Source organism: Poecilia reticulata, chromosome 1 (genome assembly GCF_904066995.2).
Source record: "Poecilia reticulata chromosome 1, P_reticulata-male-v2, whole genome shotgun sequence".
NCBI lineage: Eukaryota > Metazoa > Chordata > Actinopteri > Cyprinodontiformes > Poeciliidae > Poecilia > Poecilia reticulata.
The window spans coordinates 12084655-12105936 of NC_088830.1; the positions used below are offsets into that span (position 1 = coordinate 12084655).

At 41.1% G+C, this 21282-nt stretch overlaps 2 protein-coding genes across 2 annotated transcripts; both read right to left on the reverse strand.

The window, feature by feature from the left end:
- Positions 1 to 5210: 5210 nt before the first annotated feature.
- On the reverse strand, positions 5211 to 17187 carry tnpo2b (transportin 2b). The gene is made up of 24 exons (XM_008410681.3): positions 16965 to 17187; positions 16264 to 16363; positions 14968 to 15043; positions 14666 to 14815; positions 14310 to 14416; positions 14095 to 14228; positions 13924 to 14005; positions 13254 to 13376; positions 13037 to 13155; positions 12883 to 12943; positions 12615 to 12786; positions 11724 to 11876; positions 11416 to 11641; positions 11164 to 11335; positions 10808 to 11002; positions 10327 to 10485; positions 9036 to 9123; positions 8770 to 8868; positions 8595 to 8690; positions 8436 to 8511; positions 8248 to 8347; positions 8088 to 8162; positions 6862 to 6991; positions 5211 to 6771 (listed from the first exon to the last, which is right to left on the reverse strand). The coding sequence occupies exons 2-23, from the start codon at positions 16360 to 16362 to the stop codon at positions 6884 to 6886; spliced, it is 2670 nt and encodes an 889-aa protein (XP_008408903.1). The 5' UTR covers position 16363; positions 16965 to 17187; the 3' UTR covers positions 5211 to 6771; positions 6862 to 6883.
- An 844-nt stretch (positions 17188 to 18031) lies between these two features.
- On the reverse strand, positions 18032 to 20564 carry rln3b (relaxin 3b). Its single transcript, XM_008410669.3, has 2 exons — positions 20260 to 20564; positions 18032 to 18446 (listed from the first exon to the last, which is right to left on the reverse strand). The coding sequence occupies exons 1-2, from the start codon at positions 20432 to 20434 to the stop codon at positions 18181 to 18183; spliced, it is 441 nt and encodes a 146-aa protein (XP_008408891.1). The 5' UTR covers positions 20435 to 20564; the 3' UTR covers positions 18032 to 18180.
- Positions 20565 to 21282: the final 718 nt, after the last annotated feature.

Sequence of the window (21282 nt, forward strand, 5' to 3'; positions counted from 1 at the left end):
TTAAATGTCCAAATGGTTATTTTCAAATATTAAATGTTCGTACACATGTTGAATTTAAACCATAGAGCCATATCCAAATGTCACATTAATGTGAAACCTAAACATTTCTGAAGCAAGGCAAGTTTTTTTACTTTACTTTTTTTATTATTTTTGCTTAGCACCATTAACAATCAGGCTAATTCAAATGGCTTTACAGGGAAAACAAAGGAACAGCGATAAAAAAAAAAGACACCTAATCATTAAAAAGATGAATGACCCGTAAAAAACTTGAAGCATAGTATAAAAGAAACAAATGTTGAATCAAATTTAAGCAAATCTTCAATGCAAATGTTAAATTTAAATACTGAATTCTTATCTAAATTCCAAATGTTAAATTTTGAATCTCAAACGTTGGACTTAAATGTTCAGAAAATATGCAAATGAAGCCTGTCTGGGTGTTGCAGCTTCCTCCCAATTGTGAAAAACATGACAGTTAGAACCATCAGTCTCTAAATTGTCAGAGATGTAAGAGTGTGTGTGTGTGTGTGTGTGTGTGTGTGTGTGTGTGTGTGTGTGTGTGTGTGTGTGCGCGTGCGTGCGTGCACGGGCGCTTGCGTGCGTGTGTGTGTGTCTGTGGTGCATCAGGGACAAGATGCTATATATGGAGGATGTGGGGCGACCAGAGTTAAATTTCTGATCCCTGGTCATTTCCTACATCTTCTTCCTGTCAAGTTGTCAGCAACTTTTATAACCCTGTGGAGTTTTTTTTTTTTTATCTCCTCAGTCCAGTATAGCAAATTTTTGTCTAACACCATAAAAGCAATATGAGTCTTCAAAACAAAATAGCTTGTTTTTGAAAAACAGGAAATAACTTTGTCTACATTTTAATAAAGAACACACAATCTGACCATTCTGACGTGCCTCTAAGCTGAGGAGGTGAAGTACTACGAAAAGGCCCAGGTTGGTTTGGATTGTTTGCTTATGCAGCCTAATTTGTCTTTCAAAACATTAACCTTTCTCACAGATTTGCAGCACAGACTACTCTGTCTGCAGCAGTGCTTCAAAATGGTGATGGCAGCACAGAAATGGAAGAATGCAGGGACTTTCCTAACCTGGTTCTACCCAAACTCCACCCTGAGCTTCTGGGTAAAAAAAACACATCAGGCTACAGGCAACAAGAGGATCTTCTTGTAACACTTTGTCCATTTTCGACATCTGTGGTCGTTTACTCACAGACCGGATGGTTTCACAGTAGATAAAGATTTTATCGGCTCAGGTCATTTTAACGAAGCTGTATCACTTTCAAATGAGGCAGTCTACGTATTTGTTTTTCCTTATGATCTGATCTGATTTAAATCTGAAGTAACTTTTCCTGCTTCACATAAATTAGGATTACCAACATTATTCGTTAAATGGCAACACAACAAAAGGAATTTTTCAAGTCTTTTATTCAAACTCAGTTTTCACAGAATTCTTGAGTATTTTGTTGCACTGCCTTGAAACAGCATGACATGAGCCACGCTCTTCTTCCAGAAGCTTCTCACAACGTTTTGGTGGAAGTTTGACTCACTCTGTCCTTACAGAGTCGGTGCAGCTGAGCCCGGTTTGTTGGGTGCTTCCCAGCTCTGACCAGGACTTTTCTATGGGACTGAGATCATATGCATATTTTTATAAGCCAGGGGTTTTATTGTCAAGGATTTGGCCAAGTTGTTTCAACTGTAAAGCAAGGTGGTGGACGCATCATGCTTTGGGGCTATTTGACTTCCAGTGGTACTGGTGCATTGGACAAAATGGCTGGAATAATTAGCCTTTAAAGATGACTGACTGTTCAGCCATCTTTAATTTCAACACATTGTCAGTTGGATGGGTGAAATTTGACACGACTGAGCAACCCAATTTTAAAATAATCCACACATCATCTTGTTGTTTTTTTTGTAAGATATGAAAAGATATAACATAAAGTTTTTGATTTAACCAAACCCAAGTGGGTTTTCTGCAACATGGTAAGAGACATTTCTCCAAATATTATTGTTGTTGGATGCTTAAACTTAAACTTGTTTGAATTTAAGAAAATATGCTGCAAATTTTAACTTTTACACCCAAATATTGAATAATAATAATAATTAATAATAATAATAATAATAATAATAATAATAATAATAATAATAAATAATAAAATCATACCTTCATGTCTGAACAGTGAAGGTGATTGTCAGAAAAAGTGCACTCCTCATTTTACACTGATTTTTAATTTGAGAGTTCATATATCAGGAACAGAATTTAAAAAAAAAAACTTTAACTTAAAAAAAAAAAAAGCACCAAAAATTATAACAGCCATTTCTCAGCATGCATGACAAGAACATTTATTTCAGGTAATCCACAATCCAGCTGGATTTTCAATCAGTTTTACACACAAACTATAAAAGGATTAAAATCACCCCAAAACTATTTCATTTCTACGCCCAAATCATAATAAATGGAGGGAAACAGATTAAAGGCAGGTACCAAAAGTCTGTGCTCTATTATAAATCAGGCTGATTTTTCATGTGAAAAGTTTAAATCTTACCTAGTATCATGCTTATTACATAAACATAAATTAAAAAAAACATGTCTCCTCTCTCTACTTGTATTCATCACTGGTCCATAACCAGATTCCTACAGTATCGTTAAGTTCACAATACAAAAATCTCATGGAACTAGAAAACATCAGAGAAGCACATGAAATCACATAAAAATATTGAGCCACTGAGACATTTATTTTATTTTTTTTTAAATCCCTCACAATCCGAACTGAGAGAAAGGAAACAGACTCAGATTGTCTCCCATTTTAAGTGACGGATGATTGGTTCAATTACCTTAATGGTCACAGTCTAGGTCAAATCAAGCGCCAACATTTTGTCTACATCTAAATATCTATGAGCCAAAAATTAAAAATAATAAAAAATCAACATAAAAATAAAATGAACACACTTCCCTGTGTTGAATTTTGCTGGCAGAATCGTGATCAGAAATCATCCTTACAGTCCGGCTGTACCTGTGTGTCCGCATCACGCTCCTGGTGGCGTCTGCTTCTAATCCAGCTTTCTAATTTAGTGGCTATTGCTCTTTGGCAGTGTCCTAGCTTTTTATCTGGATGTACCGTCCCTTTCTGCTTGTGAGTCGAGGTGGTGTGTTGGTGTGTAAAGGGCATATTACTCTGAAACATACACCAAACATGCACCACTGCACACACACACCCATACGGTGCCTTGCTAAAGTATTCATACCTGCTGAGCTTTGCCACATTTTGTCCTCTTACAAGCCCACACCAGTGTTGATGCACCTATTCATTGGAATGGTATTTGATGGGTTGACACAAAGTAGTGTGTAATTGTGAAGTGAAAAGGTATCGAGAGATTGCTTTAACTTTTAAAAGCTGAATATCTGAAAAGTGTGGTGCACTGTGCATATACGTATATGGAACAGACGGGTCAGGGAAAAAAGTTCTGGAGACGTTTAAAGAGGAAGTACATTATTTTGTAGCACAATCAAGTGACTGTTAGCTTCCGGGGTTATAAAAATGCTGCATATATCAAACATGACATCAAAGAAATTTGACATCACAAACTACTTTGAAATTGGCCTCTGTCTCTTTAAAAAGCTACTACTTTCTTCAACTCTCCATCTTCAGCATGTCATCGCAACAACGCTGCCATTATGCTGTTTACAACTGTTCTCAAGAGCTTTGAAGGGAGGAGTAGTTTGTATCACGGTCTCAGCAGACGCACAGCCATGTGTTGTAAAACAATATGTTGAGCTGTGAAAGTCCCACTGAGCTTTGTTTAATCAATGAAAAAAGGGTTGACACTCAACGTAAAGGACATCATGTCACTGTAAAATCTTACAAGAGGCTCATGGAGACTCTGGATGAGTCACAGAGATCTACAGCTCTGATTGGAGCATCTCAACACGACAACTGCTACTCATTTCAGAGCAGCAGTTGTCAGCATGATGCTGAGGGGATCTTCAGCAGGGCAAAGGAAGCTAGTCAGACCTGAGAGGAAAATAGAGCCAAATTCGGGAGAATACTGGAAGAAAGCCAGTTAGAGCAGGGGTGTCAGACTCCAGTCCTCAAGGGCCACTATCCTGCAGTTTTCAGATGTGCCACAGGTACAAAACACTGGAATGAAATGGCTTAATTACCCCCCTCTTGTGTAGAGGCCTGCTAATGACCTAATTATTCTATTACATGTAAAAGTTGCAGGGCAGGGGCCCGTCAGGACTGGAGTTTGACACCTGTGAGTTAGAGGCTACAAAAAGACTCGAGACTGAGTAAAATATGGCCCAGTCAAAGTCCCAACCTAGCCTGGCCAAAGGTTTCTAAATTCCAATCTCTCTTCACTGCTCCTTCTGGGCTTTCTCCTATTGAAGGGGATTCTCCCTGGTAGATTTTTGACCAGGAAAATCAGTGAACAGAAGTAGAAGTTGTGAACAATGACGTCAGTTTTCTGTGCTGTTTCAGAATTGTAGTCTGTAGTTTTATCGATGGCAGCAGAGGAAGTGAACGGAGCCGTTCAGTCCGTGTTGGCCACACTTCTAAATACTGAATCACTATTAACAGCTGCCTCGTTCAGCTCGGCACTTCTCTCTTTGCAGTGGAGGACGGCTACGTCACGGACAAACGTTAGCGACTGGGTACAAACTCCACGCCTCCAGGAAGCAAGTGCTTCTCAATAATCAAGTCCCAACCCTCTGGATGAAGCGAAGTGTAGAACAAAGTGCTGGTTTTTACCAGGGTAGTCCCGACCTAAACCCAACTCGAAATTTATTTTCGAGTTGAGTAGTAGTAGTTGTGGTTGTTGCTAACCATTCAGTCTAAGACCAAGCTACTTTACAGAGCAGAATGGACAGAAATGTCTATCCCTATGCGCCACTTTGGGTTGGGCTATCAAAAAGTTCTACTAAAATACACTAAAGTTTGTAGTTTGCAGACAAAATGGATAAAGATTGAAGAGGTATAAATACTTCTGCAAGGCACTGTACATCTTTACTGTGGAAAGACAGAGCATGCATACAAACTACGCTGAGGCAGGCTACATCCCTTCTTTTAACCTTATCACACTCTTCCGTCAAACATGCTTATTGGTAAATACTAAATCTCATGCACTCTCTTTCATGCAGGATCTCACACACGCACGCACACACACACACAACATTATGGCAAGGTTAGTAATTGTAAAAGTGCGGATTAGTCGCAGTTTCACAAATTTGCTTTTATTTGCCATTTAGTATTGAGATATTTTTGCCAGTCAAAGACACTTAATTTCACAGTGCAACACAGTATGACAAACACTGACATTAGGGTCAAGACATATCATATGGGTGAGGTTTAAAAAAAATATACCATACAAATAATAAAATAAAAAAAAAACTGAATAAAATAAAAAGTGCAAAAAAACAACTTAACAGTCACTGAATATAGCATCAATTCAATTTTTGTGTTAAGTGTGTGAATTTCAGTTCACTACAGAAACAAAACTCATCAGTAGCAGCAAAAAAAAAAAGAAAAAAAAAAAGACCAATTATAAAACATTATAAAGATCACAACCAATCAATTTTACTTAAGATATCAATATGGCATCAAATGGATATCAACACAAATGTAGACAGACACATACACACACTCAGTCACATGCGCGCACACACACATACACACACAAACACTTGGTCACAGTCAACAGGTGCCAAGGACATTGCGGTGGGGAGTCAAGTTTTAGCTCGGTACCATGTCCAAAAACAAATACAAAAAAATAAAAACAATACACATTTCACACACTGTTAAAGAATGCCGAAATCAGGATTTACAAACTTGCAACATGCATGCGTTGAGCCGAACCTTGGAAACTAAGGATGCGTTTTCTTTGTACGATTTCCTCCCGCTCAGGTGAGAAAACAGAAGCGTTAGCCCTAAGCCCCCCTTCCCAGAGGAATGTTGTTTTATTTTTTCGGTGGGAAAAGTCTTCCCCACGCTCTCCCTCTCTCTGTCTGTCTCGTTTGATCAGGTAGAAAAAAAACATGTAGACAGCAATATGTGTGATAGATGATAGCTCTGTAAAGCAGCACTCTGGTAAGAATGAAAGGTAGGAAACATGGATGAGGATAGATCATCTTACAGAGAAGCAGAATCGGGTGGAGCACAGATGGAGTATTTGATATTGAATCCTATTCCCCCAGAAAAATGAAGTTATTAGAGAGGTTGTTTTTTTTTTTTTACCTGTCTGTCCCTAGCTACGTGTAGTAGGTCTGTAAAAAGTCTAAACCACAGTGCCACCCACAGTCTGTCCCAGGTACTGCATGTACAACTTAATGTCTGAGCGTCTGTTGAGCAACCAGCTACTCGTTTAAGTTTAAGAATCCCATTAAAATCCTAACTTTCCCTGTCGTTCCAGCCAGGAAACAAGCTTTTCTCCCGCCTGCTGTCCCTGCCTTGTTAGTGAATCCCCTCCCTGTCTGTCCCTGAACTTTTCTCTGTGCTGCTCTCTTTTCCAGCTGGTCTCCTCCTCCTCTATCTGTCCCTACCAGTTAGTTGTTGTTTTTTTTTTCTGTGTCAGGTCCCTGCCTAGTTAATCTAGAGGTGTCCCCCCTGTCCCTCCCTCCCACCCGCGCACCCTCCCTCTATGGACAAACACATAGGGCGTGGGGGCCGTCCATCAGGGGGAGCGGCCAAAAGCGTCCCTCTCCCTCCCCCCAGATCAGGGCCGTGCAATACACAGATGGATGAGTTTCCCATTCACCCTCCTCCTGCTGGCTCACCTGAAGACAAAAAACACAAAACAACATGAAGACTTTAACGGAGCAACGGTGCAGTTTTTCTTTACTTTAGCTCGATTTGTGGTGGCTTACCTATTGGGTGGGTGTGGAGAACCTAAACGCCATAGCAGGCTGCCAGTCTCTCCTTTAGCAGTGGGGGGAATTGCTCTGAAAACTGCTGCCAGTTCTCCTCCCCGACCTGCTCCTTGAAGCCATGAAGGATCTGTGGAGACCATCAGCAAATCCAACATGTGTGAGCAAAGAGAACGTATTCAGGAGACTTTAAAGATTTAAATTAGGATTATTAAATGTAAAAATAAAATAAACAAACGATGTCGAGGGTACAAGGGAAACACCTTTTATGTTTAACTTATGTTGATGTTATAAGCCTATAGCAACAAGCAATTAATCATCTAACAACATTTCTGCAGGTTTCATTAGCTCAGACTTTTTCAGACTATTATGAGACCTAATCATGCGAATGGATTCGTGAGTTTGATCTCATAATAGTGCGAAGCTTTTTTGCACAGAACGACTATAGCGTTGTACAGGCAAAGACGAACTTCGTCCAGCAAACTGGCAATAAATTTGCACTTACCCAAGATGAATGCAAAAAGCTAGATAGCTACCTAGCAAATATACTGTATGTTAGCAGCTAGTTAGCAGTAGCTTCAAGTCACAGAAAGCAATGAAGACGTCTGCGTGTGACTCAAACTACTGACTGACAGAAAAATATCATATGGGTGTCAGACTCCAGTCCTCAAGGGCCACTATTCTGCAGTTAATAAACTATATTGAATATATGAGGTTAAATAGTCCTGCAAGAAATTTAAGACCTGTGACTAACATGTTTAAGGTCAATTTACATAGTTTCTAATGAATTTAAGACTTTTTAAGGAAGAGTGGACACTCTGCTTAATCAAATAAAAAATTAAAATGAGCGTGATAATTTAGATTTTGATTATTAACATTTTTTTGTTTACAAAAATTTTACAATGCATTTTATTTAAAGTTTCGGTTGAGTGTGGTTCCTATTTCTTTTTTAATTTATTGTTTTTGATTGCTAAGTTTTATTTGACATATTTGAAATGTATTCCAGTTCAGTGTGGAGTTTTGTGCACAAAGTTAAAGTTTATTAGTGAGCGAGGGAACTTGCATTCTTACACTATCCTAAATATATGACTTGAAAATGGTGACAAGGCGCCAATATTACTGTTCATTGCAATAATTTCTGGGACAATAAACCACTGAAATGTGTTATTATGACAGGCCTATTCATCTGCAGAGGTTTATGTTGTCTGGGTCATCCTGCTACATACCTTGTAGAACATGTCTCTCAGATCATCCTTAGGGTTCACCCAGGAGGCCACGGCGTCACAGAAGAAGATGAAATCCTGGGCATCAGAAAAAGGTGCAGCAGGTGTAATTCGACAGACGGTAACTGGGCGACGCGTACATCTGCAGCGGACTACGCCTCACCTGCACCACGCCTCCGGGATTCACACCAATCATTATGCAAATCCCTCGGAAGGCAGAGTCTTTCTCCTCGTTGTCTCGGATGTTGCGGAGAGACGTGCACCTGGAGGACGTCAACAAGAGAGCAATGAGCAGCAGATTTCTACCGTTTTCCCACAGCTGCGATACACGCGAAAAGCGAGGCGTCCCACCAGGGTCGGATAAACTGCGGCAGCATGGGGGCGACCTCCTGAGGGCAAACGTAACCCAGTCTGCCGATGGTGATGGCTGCAACACAAGCACAGATGGCGTTAAGCGAGTAACAAAGGTGTTAGCCGGGAGCAGTGCATGAGGAGCAAACGTCTACACACCTGTGTTTTCCAGCAGGGTTTTGGGTGTGTTGGGTCGGTTAATGATCTCAACCAGCTGATTTAGAACCATAGCTATGTATGGCTGCATCTCCACTCCTGATGGGAGAAGAAAGAACAAGGTCAGACGCACAATATCTAAAGTTTAAACTAGGAGCATCGAGATGCTGGTACTGACCCATCTGCATGCAGATCTCCCCTATGGCCCAGGTGGCGTTGTTGCACACGGAGATAAATTCTGGGTTCAGATTTGTCCCGAGGATCGGCATGAATTCAGCTAAAGGACAAAGATGTCATTAAAAAAAAAAATCATCCAGATTTGTGTAATTTTTTCCCTAACTTTTTATGGTCACGTTTCACAAAAAACCCACTATGTGAAGTTGTTCTCAAGCACCTTTAATAAGCTGAGTGTGGTGTTAGGGAGGAAGAGAAGGGGATAATTACCGATACACGGTTTGACGTGAGGGAAGCAGGCCTTGGTCAGGTCACCCAGCAGAGCAAATGAACTCTGCCTCACCTCAGGCATCGTATCCTGAAACAAAAACACACAAACAAAGGCCGACATAAACAAAATCTGCTGACCTGAAATGGGTTAATGGCACATCCACTGACTACCTGGGACTGATCAGAGCTAAAATATCTAGGTTTCCTACATATTTTTACATCATGGATGGACAAACGCATGGTGGACAGATCAATAAATGGATGAATGGACCAACCTTGCAGAATAGAGAAGGGCTGGTCAGTCTATCTGCTTCTATATGTATATCTGGAAAAACTCAGTTGTATATTTTTCTACACCAAGTAAACGAGTCTGGGGATAAAACTGCCTTCTCAAAAGCCTTCAACGTGCCTTGAACCTAGCGGTAGGCATTTATCATATTGTTTATAATTTGTCATGATGAGCTACTTGTCATGATAAGAATTATGATTTATCGTTGTTGCAATTAGCTTACGATTAATAAAGTTTAAAACCTCCCACAACTGTCGGCATTGTCATGATTGTTAGTTTTACTATTTTCTTCTTTGTTTGTTCAATTAGAGCATCAATAAATCTCAACAAGATGGATGGATGTAGATTTACATAAGAATCTGTGGCAGATAGATGCTCTCTGCTTTATTTGACTGAGCTTGGTCAAGACCCCAAAATGCAGGGGCGGAGCCAGGGGGTTCCTATGGGGTGGCCATGGCCCCTAACCCCTGGACAATCATTGGACCCCCCGGTCAGGCAATTGGTTGTTCCAATATGGAGGTAACTCACCAGTAGACCACCAGAACAAGCAGTTCCCCTCCAAAACAATTGGAGGCAGCGGTGATGGCATTTATTTATCAGCTTCCAAAAAATATTTTCTAGATTTAGTGAATTATTTGGAAAATACGGATGTTGTTCTCCGAAGTGGCCCTAGTGCCAATTAATTGTTGGCCATCACACCAGTCCCATCCTGATCACCACTATGAGTATGTTCCTGCTCCACCACTGCCGAATGATGCCCCAAAAGACCACCTACTTCACAAGTGTCCAACAATTTGTTTTGGTCTTTCACATAAAAACCCAAATCAAAAAAATGCTGTGGTTGTAATGCGACAAAATGTGAAAGAGTTTAAACACTTTTTCTGTAATAAAAATTATAGAAAGGGAAGATATGAACACATTTTTCATAATTCCACGTAATAAAGACCTGAAGCTGCTTTCTCAGACTAGATGGGATGCGAAGGTGATGAAATCCACTCTCACCTGCATGCACTGGAACAGCAGGGTCATGATGTTGCTGCGGGCCACCAGCGTGTCGACGTGGCCCCCGAGTCCCTCAGCCAAGCCGCTTAATAGGTCCAGGGCCACAATCATGAAGTCCTTATCTGGTGCTTCGTACTGGTCTGGCTGCTGACTGTACATCTGAGAAACGCCAACACAGCGGGTCTCATTTCATACAACTATACATACTTCACACGCTTTAACCCAGTAAACTTCAAGCACTTTCAAGGTAAGTTTCCAAACTTTTCCAGCACCACACTTTGCCGATAAAAACAACAGAAATGAAACAAAAATGACAGCTGCAATTCTCTATTATGGACTTAATAACTTAACTGCAGTTTGAATATCAAGTATTTCAAGCACGTTCCAAACCCTGAAAAAACCTAATTGAAATTCAAGCACCCACACGAATCCCGACTATTAAAACCAGCGTGTTTCGGTAAAATGCTATGACGCGGCTCACCATGGCCTGAGCCAGCGTTTTCTGGACCAGGGTCACGCAGCGTTGGTACACAGGCTCGCAGTACGGGAGGAAGCCGCTCTGCAGTGCCGTGGCAACCGACGACAGACACTCCAGCAGAGGAAAGAGGTCTTTGTCCTCGTCCTTCAGCTCGTTCCATTTGGCTATCAGAGGCGGCATCAGCTTCTGGATGTACTCCTTCAAAAAAAAATAAATAAATAAAAAAAACCCAGAAAAGCAAAATGTTTCAGTCCCAAGCTGTGTGTGTGTGTGTGTGTGTGTGTGTGTGTGTGTGTGTGTGTGTGTGTGTGTGTGTGTGTGTGCGTGTGTGTGTGCGTGTGTGTGACCGCTGAGCTCACAGGCTGGTTGAGGTGGTGTCCCACAGAATCAGCCAGCGTTCCTATAGCGTCGTAGAGGATCAGCAGGTTCTTGTGCTGATATTTCCCGAAAGCGAATACCAGCGTGTCCAGGATGAAGCTGAGGTACGGCACCAGCTCGGTGCACGCCTCCTCCTCCAGCGTGGCGAAGGCACTGTGGCCAACAGGATATGGGTGAGGAAGATGACTGAGCAGGAAGTGAAGAAGAGCACAGAGGAAAGCTGAGAGCCGCACCTGCACGCCGCCTCCTGCACCCTTTTGTTCCCATCCAGGATGCGTTTGAGAAGCTCGGTCATGAGGGGCTTGAGGTGGGCGTCGGGGGGCTGGCTGACCACCCAGTGGGCGTAGCGACTCAGCGTCCAGCAGGCGATGGAGCGCACCAGAGCCTTCTTGTCGCATAAGCACTGGATGAGATGAGGAATCAGCTCTGGCAAGTAGGGAACCATTCCTTGCATGCAGCCTGAAGAGGACGAGAGCTTACATTTCTTCCTGTTTTATGTTAAAATTTATATTTTAATGTGATTTTTGAGTCTGTGTCTAACCCTCAGCGATGGCGCCCAGCACCAAGATGCCAGACTCCTTGATGACCCAGTCAGGATGGAACAGCAGGCCTTTGAGCAGAGGCAGGAGATGTGGAAGCAGCTCCTCACGAAACACGTTGGCCAGAACGTCCAGGGCCGCAGCCGAGCATTTTCCTGGGAGTCAGAGACCGACGGACGAGATTAGAAAAAAAAACTTCTGGTGAAAAATTTCTGCTGTCCTCTTCACTGTCATTCACCACGTTTTATTGATCTATGCCATAAAACCCAATAAAATTAATGGTAACATCTAACATAACTTGGGCTTCTAATGAGAAAATCAGGAATTTTGTCATTCAAACCTACTGTAATTCCTTTTTAACAATGGATGAAAACAGAGGAGAAAAAACAAGAAACAGTGAAGACAGACAACTGGACAGGTAAAAAGTTTTGAAATAGAAATATTTTCCATACTTCAGATGTTTAAGAATATTTTCACACCTGACACTCCAGTAGACTCGGTTCGATTGAGAACCAAAATTACAACACTTGTTACATTTTCAGTTGGTGAAAATGTAACAAGTTACCGCACTGTCATCATTCCCGTTTGATAACAGTGCTTTCACACGGCACAGTCAAACAAATCAAACTCTTTGAAAACATGTTCCCTCTCTCTCTCTTTATCCAGACTGTCCTGCGCGATAGCCTGCTTCCTGCTTTTGGAGCAAACTCTGGTCCGCTTGGGATTAATATGCATTTGAACCGCCCCAGAGCTCACTTCAACTGAACTCAGATCTAGGTTTTCAGGCGGACCAGACCTCAGCTTTTTTTTGGTCCTCATCAGAACTCGACTGCACGTTCACACCTCCCCAAACGAACAAAGAAAAGCAAAAGAAAGCCGGTGTGAAAGCTTACGAAGATTCCAGTCAGACAACGTGTCGTCGTCATCATCCTCGTCATCGTCTATGTCCTCGCCCTCCTCGCCCTCCCCACCCTCGTGTTGCAGAGTCACGGTGCGAGACTTGTGGAAGCGAGGCTTGATGTCCTGCTCGCTGTCAGGAATCGTCTCGTCCTCTTCGACGTCTCCCTGGAGAACGATGAAGATTAAGTTTGAAGTAAACTAGATTCTTCTAAGGGCAGAGTTTGTGTGGAGGAAGCATTTGATTTAACAACAGCTGCTTACTTTTAGGAGGATGATGTCAATCTCTGAATATTTCATCCCGTTCACCAAGATAGGAATCAGTCTTAAAAAAAAAAAATTAAAAAAAAGGATTTAAATCAGGTGAGCTCCTCCTTCATCATTACCTCAATCCATCTGTCAGCACATCTTGACTTACTGGACCAAGTGTCCAGACAGGGCCTCTTTACAGATGGGCTGCTCAGCCAGAGTGAGCCAGAACTCGCAGGCTTCCAGAGCCACGTTCTCATCGGGGTCCTGCGTTCGCTGCAGCATGTACTGCAGAAAGAAAGAAACATAATGGCTGGCGGTGAGGAAGAGGAGGAGGACCGTATCTACGATGGCGGTGGTGACAGAAGATCCAATGGTTGCCTCACCTGGATGATGCTGTGCATGTGTGGGATGAGGCGGTCGATGCGAACTTCCAGCAGCATGACCAGAGCCCTGCAGACGTTCTTCCTCACCTCACTGTCTTCGTCGCCGGCCAGGGCAAACAGACTCTGCGAAAGGAGAGAAGAAGAAGGATGAATGGATTAAGTGAAGGAGGAGCTGGAGAAGAAGACGGTAAAATAAGGTTTGGGGTAATGTGGAACCTAATCTGCTGCGTTCCCCCACATTAGTCAAGGTAAACGTTTTATGCAATGTCCAGGGTTCCTGTAATTTTTTTTGATTTTCTGAAGTTTTTTAATAACATTCTGGATATTTCTTAACAGCATTCTCTAGACATCTTGAAACAACAAGCCTGAAGTCGTGTTTTTAATTCAGCAGCACGATAAAAAAGCTATTTCATATGCTCTGCTTGGCCTCTTTGCCATCTTAGATTTGCTTAGAATACTTAAAATATGTTGTTTTTTTTCTGTTCATACAGACAGCAGCAACTCTTTCACCGCTTTCGTTTTCTAAAACCGTTCAATAAATATGAATCCGAGTATATTAAATCAGGATTGTGTCTTCCAAAAGTTAAATCAACTCTTCAGTTCAACACTAAGTTCAGCTAAAACGCTCTACTCTGCAGAACGAGCCAGATGAAATGTTTGTATCCCTCACCTCAATAAAAGTATCAATGTTATCCATCAGAGCTTGAGCTCGTCCAATGATGAACTGGTTCACACAAGCGATAGCATGGGACCTAAAGGAAAACCAAACCAAGAGCTTACTTAAATTAGACTGAATAAAGGAGAAGGGGCACGACAGGAAAAACAACAGAGGTTTACCAACCTGATCTTGGGGCTGCAGTGCTTAAAGAACTGGAGAAACTTGGGGATCATGATGTTGAGGGGTCTGTTCAGAGCGTCGCTGTCCAACAGCTCGGACGAATCCTCGCAGATTTTCTGCAGCGCTCCAAAAGAACCCTGAAAGAACGTGGAAACCAGAGTGATCAAATCAAATGAACAATCAGAAACCGGTCCCAGTAAGTCGTGCGGAGGCCGTACCTCGCAGGTGTTGTAGTCCTCAGAGTTGAGCAGATTGCAAAGTTGAGGCAAGAGCTCCGGCCAAGTCTGCAGCTCTCCTTTAGAGGCTATGGTTGTGATCAAAATCCCTTCATGACGAAGAAGACAAAAATTAAATAAACCTGCAGCTGAAAGTTCTGGATTATTTAACACAACACAGCCTTCTACAGCTATAAACATCTGCAAAACACTGTTTTGAGCACCCACACAGCAACTTTTCTGTGTAACAAGTCAGCCTCCCACATGGCAGACTGACTCACAATCACTACAGGGTAACGCTTCTTCTTTTTGGTTTTCTCCCACCCCTCCCACCTTCCCCCTTTCTGCCACACCCTCACCAATTGTAGCTCTGATAAGTGGCGACGGATCTCCGATGTTGTTGAGGCATTCTCGTTTGATGAAGTCAGCCACGTTAGGGGGGAAGTTCTGGTAGTGAGCCTTCACATTGTTCTTCAAAATCAGACCACTGAGAGAGCGAGTGGGTTCGTCTTCAGAGAGAGAGGATGAAACAGCGTTTTACCGTGCGAGAAGCAGGATGTTAGATACAGAACTTGAAATATTAGCATGACGCTATAACCGCTGAAAAGAAAGGTCGGCAATATTGACAATTGAATGTTTTTTTTTTTTAACTCAATCATACCCTCAGACTTGAGGCTGGTGAGGACAAAGATGAGATAGTTGTTGAAGTCAGGGAACTGGTTAAGCTGCTCCAGTTTCTGGGGCATCGGTTAAGGAGTCCAACCATCCACATTTGGCACAAACATCCTCACACCCTCATCTAATGATGGGTGTTTTCACGCCTCACAGTCCGGTAAACTCTGTTCGATTGAGGACCAAAGTGGCAACATTCATTACGTTTTCAGCTGGTGCGGTTCGCTTTCACATCACACTGTCAAACAAACTAAACCCTTTGAAAAACCGGTTCCCTCCATCGCCTGTGGTGGCGCTGCACCAAGAACCACTGAAGGAAACAACACAAAAACTTCTGAAGACATGAGCACAACTTCATTCTTCGTGAAATGCAAACAAAAACAGAGTAGTGTCTGATTTTAACGGTTGTATTTCTCTTTAGTCTTGGTAAAAGACCACAAACCATCTCTCCCTCTGGCATAGGAGTCTTGCGCATGTTTTGGTGAATTTACCAAGAATTGCCTGTGCAGTAGTCCACTTTCTGCTTTTGTTAAAGCCTCTGGTCCACTTGGCATTCAAATGCATTCAAACTGCACCAGAGTTCACTTCACCCAAGCTGAGATCTAGGTTTTTAGGTGGACCAGAGTTTGCCTTTTTGGTCTGCATCAGAGTACGATTCCCACTTCCCCAAACAAATCAGACTTTCTAGATAAACTAAAATTAGATGAAAGCAGAATTAACAGGGCTGGTGTGAATGCACCTTTAGGCCTCTGTTTGCTATGTATGCATCTTCTATGTTTGATAAATCTTACTCAAGAGTGGTGCTGAGGCAAATTACTGGGATCCATGAAAGAGACATAGGATAAATAAACATGTATACACTTAACATATGTTACCTATTTTTACACTTGGCACATTTGACATATCCAAGTTCTAGACTTTTCCAGACTCCAACTTCCAGAGATTTCAATCACTTTAGCCATGAAAAAGGCAATTTAATAAATGTACATATGATAAAATATATGTCTCACTGCACAGTTAAATGATTACATTTCTTTTTCCATACTAATTCAGACCTCGAAAATACTTGAATCAAATTCCATACTTTTCCAGCTTACATAGAAACCCTGGGTTTTTGGGAGATGCTGGAGTGCCTGCACACAAAACATGCAAACTCCATTCTGAAAAGGTCCAGCTTGGGTTTGCACCAAACATTTTGCAGTGAGGCAACACCGCAAAGCAGCTTTACACCAGGCATCCATTTAGACATGGTTAAATTTCCGCACAGACTGAGAGGTAAGGATACTTCTTGCACAGCTCTCTGAGTGGCTGTGTCTGGGGACTGGGAATCTTTGAGCAGCTGAAGCACTTGCTGCAGACCCTGTTCGTCTGGCTGCCACTCCATCCTGTGAAGATAACACATTGATGAGCTGTCTGAAAGGCACGACAACAACGCCTCTAAGTGCTCTCACTCACATCTGTACGTAGAAAACAAGGAAGCCACTCCGTTATATTATCTGCCTCAAACAGAAACTGGCTTTTGAAATACTCAAAAAATGAAAATAGGCTGTAAATACTATCGAGAACCCGGTTTGATAGCATGAGTGGCTAGGAGCATTTCCTGTTTTCTGATGTATGAATCCCAAAAATAATACAAGCGAGTGCTAAACTACGGTTAATTAGCTTCGGTAAGTTCTAATAAGTTATAAACTAAGAGCTGTGGAGTGTTTTCTCCATGAGGCCCAGACGGCGCAATGTCTCTGAGACAGCTAGCAAGCTAGCTTAACGTCAACATGGGTTAAAATGCGTATTCACTAGTTCTGAACGGCTATAAGGGGTAAATTACACATATTCCCGGCCACTGTACTGTATATCTGAACGTGTAATTAACACCAATGACAGAAAGGCTTTCATGTGCATGATATAAACAACCGGACATCAACCCAAAGCTAGAACATGTAGCATGTCTAGCTAGCATCTGTATGAAAGTAGCGCGAAAGATTTTACCTGGTTACTCCGGTATGCTGGTTTTATATTTGTACGGAAAAGAGTGCAGTCACGCTGTAAAAAACTAACATTAAACAAAATATCGCATCTATCTGTGTGGCTGTGTAAAAAAAAAGCTGTAGTCTCTTTAGGTCTGTGTATTTGTTACGCTAGCTTGTGTATGACAGAGATTGCATGCCTTGCGATCAAGCCGGGTGACCTGTTTGATTCCTGCCGGCTTCCGTAGACAACAGAGCTGAACCAGGTGATTACGCAGTAAGACATGTTTTAAAATAACTGCCTTTTTCTTATTGTAAGTGTGGCTGTTCGGTTTTTAAAATGTATCTTTTTGGTACAAAAATACGCTGCGCGTTTAATTTCGTGAATACTGTATATGACTTCTTTTGAGCTTTACTCTTGGCCACTAGATGGCGCCAGGTTCTGATTACCGTAGTTCAAACCTGATTAACATCTACATGCAACAGGTATTGGTTTGATGCTCATTTGGATGAAATAAACTAGACAAATTAGACAAATATTCATTTATAATAAATATACTAATAATTAATAATCACACTTTGTATTTAAGCATGTATATTTTGCTTTAATGATGCTATTATGTGATACCTTGTTTTCTTATTTAAAACAAGGGTTTGTTCTTTGTTTTTGCTTGACTGGTTATTGCATACTGGCATCTCTAGAATTGTCCCTGAAAGCACAAATTCATACATAAAAGGCAGGATTTCACTTAATACTTCAGATCAGTTGAATGATTTCTTATGTTCTTCTTACTTGAGGTGCTCCTGTTTAAAAATAAAGGTAGGAAAACACAAGGAGCTTATTGAAGCACACAACAAATCTGCAATAATAAAAGGCACCCGAGTTGTGACTTGCAGGACAAAATTATATTTCATAACAAATTGTGTCTTTTCTAAACTCATTTACGTCTTCTCTGTATTGTCATCACTCCTTCCTTTATTTTGAAATCCTCGACAACACCGTTTGTGAAACAAGATTTTGTGTAAGTGGAAACACCTTTAATTGCATGAAATATCACATTTGTTCTTTTCAAAGGAACAGATTCTAAATCAATAACTCAAAGCTTTATTAAACACTTTTTCAGCATATGACAGTCACAGTAACATTTTTTTCATGAATATATGGAAAATCATTAGTTTTAACACGGAGTTTTAAAAAAAAATCTGCATGTCAGTCAGTTAAGGAGGGTAAATCATCTTCAGCAAAGAGAGCTGATCTCACTCTTGCTGCAGCCCCACTTGCAGCAAGCGTTGGACAGTCCGAACTCTACTTCCCGTCCTTTCCTGCCTGCCCCCCGCAGAGCCTCCAGCAATTCCTCTGAGAGCGGAGAGCGAGCTGAGCGGCTGAACCCAACAGCATTCATCACTTGATCTTTCAGTGCTTGGGAATTAGCAGGATCTTGCTCAGAAAGCTGAGGGACTAGATTCGCCCGCCACGGATCCAGGATTTCCTCACCAATAAGGCCTGATTAAAAGGAGAACATGTATCAAAATCCTGGTTTGACATCACAAAGCACGGTGATGTTGGTCACTGGCTCTCTACAGGGAGAGTGTTATTTTTTTCTGCTTTTGTGTGTTTTTATATTTTAACGACAGCAAAAGTTGCCACACTCAGGAATTTCCTGAAATTTGCTGATGGCACAGTTATAGTGAGTCAGTCCGCTACAGGATGGAGAAGTTAGCCATCAAGTTGTGACAGACTTTATAGAATCATGCAGCATCCACTTCCTTTGTCTCTCTTAAAATTTTATAAGCGGTTCCTATTTCACCTGCAGTAGATGGCTATCTTAGTGTTTTCGTTTATTCTAAATCCAGGTTAGTTAGTTGGTCCTGTGGCTGAAGGCATCGACATTCCCAAGAGGATTCAAGACTAAAGCGAACTAAAACCATCTTAAAACAAATCAAGAACGTCAAAGCGGATTATGCAAATAATCCGCTTTGACGTTACACAGCCACACAGATAGATGTTGCAAGAATCTTTTAATAATTGAGATGTTTGTTGAGAGCAAAAGCACTTCCAGTCTGAGTGACTAACGTAAAACTAAAGCTGAGTAACATGAAACATTTCACGTGGCTGCTTTCCAAACCAGTTAAATTTAGTTTCTTTTCACATCAAGTGTTTCACTCAGGAAGAAAAATATCAAACTAGTTAACCCTTTAACTAGTTAATTACTAATTAATTAAGGACATATCAATCATTTTCTTCCTACATCAGTCATTTCTTTTTAGCTGTAGAAATGACTGATTATGGTAGGTTCTTCAAGACAGTGACTAACAAAAACCTGATCCAGGGTAACTACAACATTCCTGCAATCTACAAAAATGACCCTTCAGGTATTTTGTTTTGTGTGCAAATTGAAAACATTTAATGGAAAAAAAAAATGCTTCAGTGGTTTTATTCTAAAGAAGTGTCACATAATCAAGTGGGACATTCTGTACAATCTCCTTTCATCTCGATCTTTTACAAAGCAAAAATGTCTGTCCAATTTTGTGATTGGTGCCTGTTAAAAAGCCGGTGAACAGCAGCATTGCGCGATGCGTTGCAGTGACAGGAAAGGCTTGCAGAAAGCTTTTCAAGGAACTTGTTAGAGATGAGCTGATGATGTTTATCCTGGCTGGTACAGATTGAAGGTTTTATTTAAGGCTAGAGCTGCAAATTTGATGGAAGTAGTAGTTTTTAGTCCAACTAAAAATAAAGAAATGCAAGATTTACCCCAATGTATTGAATCAAGCCACATGCCCACAGCACTTGCAGGTTGTTGTTTTGTTTGATGAGGTTTTAGAAGGAAAATTATTAGTTTTGGTATATTTAATGAATAGGGGGAAAATGATCAGATTTTTAACTATTTGACCAGTAGATTGCCATTCAAGAAAAACTGGTCAATTTTGTTCTCTGGCCAAATGATTGGTCCCTTTTTATAATTTATTCTTCTTTCAAAAAAAATATACCTCCTCCCCAAGAAAGGGAGTCAAAGAAATACTTGCACATTCATTACATGTGCAATTACATCAGATGTTTAATTTTCACTTTGAACTTTCTTTATCTTTTCTTGTTGCTGTTATTTTTGTTTGGTTTTCTATCGATTTTTATTCCTCTTAATAAACTACTTTAAACATTGTTTTACTATTTTATTGATTACTGGTTGTTGTTTTTGTTTGTTTCTTTCTTTTTGCTATGATTGTCAATGCAATTGTTTCCCTTTTAGGGACAGTAAAGAAGATCTGAATTTGAATGATGAAAATAGCCATAAATTCAAAGTGAATTTTTATTATCTTACCTGAGTCTTCCGTGCTTCTTTTCCAGCGAGAACCACCACATGTGAAAATGACGGCTCGTATGAACTCTCTTCCGCACAGTTTTACCCCATAAAATGAGGAATGACCGTCGGTACACTGTGCAAGGTGCACAAATACCAAGAACAGGCCTAATGTCAACAGGGCTCCTTTCAACATGCTGACAGAATGAATGTCTCTGTGGCGCAGGATTTTTATTTATTTTTTTTGGATGGTCTCATCACTTTTTAAAGGCTTCAGAGCCTCACTTCCACTTATCAGCATCCTCAGAGATAAAACTGGTAACCTTTAGGGGCAACAATGCTGGCAGAAAAAGGATGATGCGAGAACTGGTGTCAACAGAACTCTCTGTAATCCAATCACCTGTGACCTTCAGCTGGCCTTTCAGTCCCTGACATCAGTCAGGTTGTGCCGTATGTCATCAGCATTGTCTCCTCGTCGATATCTGTTCCACTTTGGATGGAGATTACAATCCATTCAGCCTAAAAATCCCCACGATGCCATAAGCTGGTGACACACACAAGATACTCTGTCCTTATTATTGTTTTGTTCAGAAATATAGGAAATGGCTTCAGGATTGGGCATCACCATAAGGACAAAAAGTTGGTTTGGTCTGATGTAATCAATGCACCTTTTTTCATGTTTATTGAGGGTTTTTTGTATGTATGTGTCATTTTTGATTTCACAATTATGTGCTATCTGCAAGATAATAAGGCTCCATACCTCTGATCCTGGTTCTTGATGTATTTTTACAAAGCAGCATCAAAGCTAATCTCAAATGGAAAAAGCACAAACAGGAACTGGAAGTGCTCTCTCAAGACAAGAACACGCGCTGGTTGATTAGAAGCAAATGGAACAGCATGAGATTCATGAATTGAGTACCTCTGCAGCCTTTTGCAACTTACCAAGTAATTGTCCACTCTGCTGCTGGATTTTAAAGTAATTTGTGTCCCAAGAGCTCAGCGTAAAATGTATAGTGTGCAATCTTGCATATAATACTGAGAATT

Excerpts from the sequence above, each read along its gene's own strand:
- tnpo2b (XM_008410681.3), bottom strand. The coding sequence starts at position 16,362 with ATGGAGTGGCAGCCAGACGAACAGGGTCTGCAGCAAGTGCTTCAGCTG. Across the intron at positions 15,044-16,263 it reads CTCAGAGAGCTGTGCAAGAA|AAACTGGAGCAGCTTAACCA; the intron begins GTATCCTTACCT and ends CCGATGCCCCAG. Across the intron at positions 13,156-13,253 it reads ACATGCACAGCATCATCCAG|TACATGCTGCAGCGAACGCA; the intron begins GTGAGGCAACCA and ends TTCTTTCTGCAG.
- rln3b (XM_008410669.3), bottom strand. The coding sequence starts at position 20,434 with ATGTTGAAAGGAGCCCTGTTGACATTAGGCCTGTTCTTGGTATTTGTG. Across the intron at positions 18,447-20,259 it reads AAGAAGCACGGAAGACTCAG|GCCTTATTGGTGAGGAAATC; the intron begins GTAAGATAATAA and ends CCTTTTAATCAG.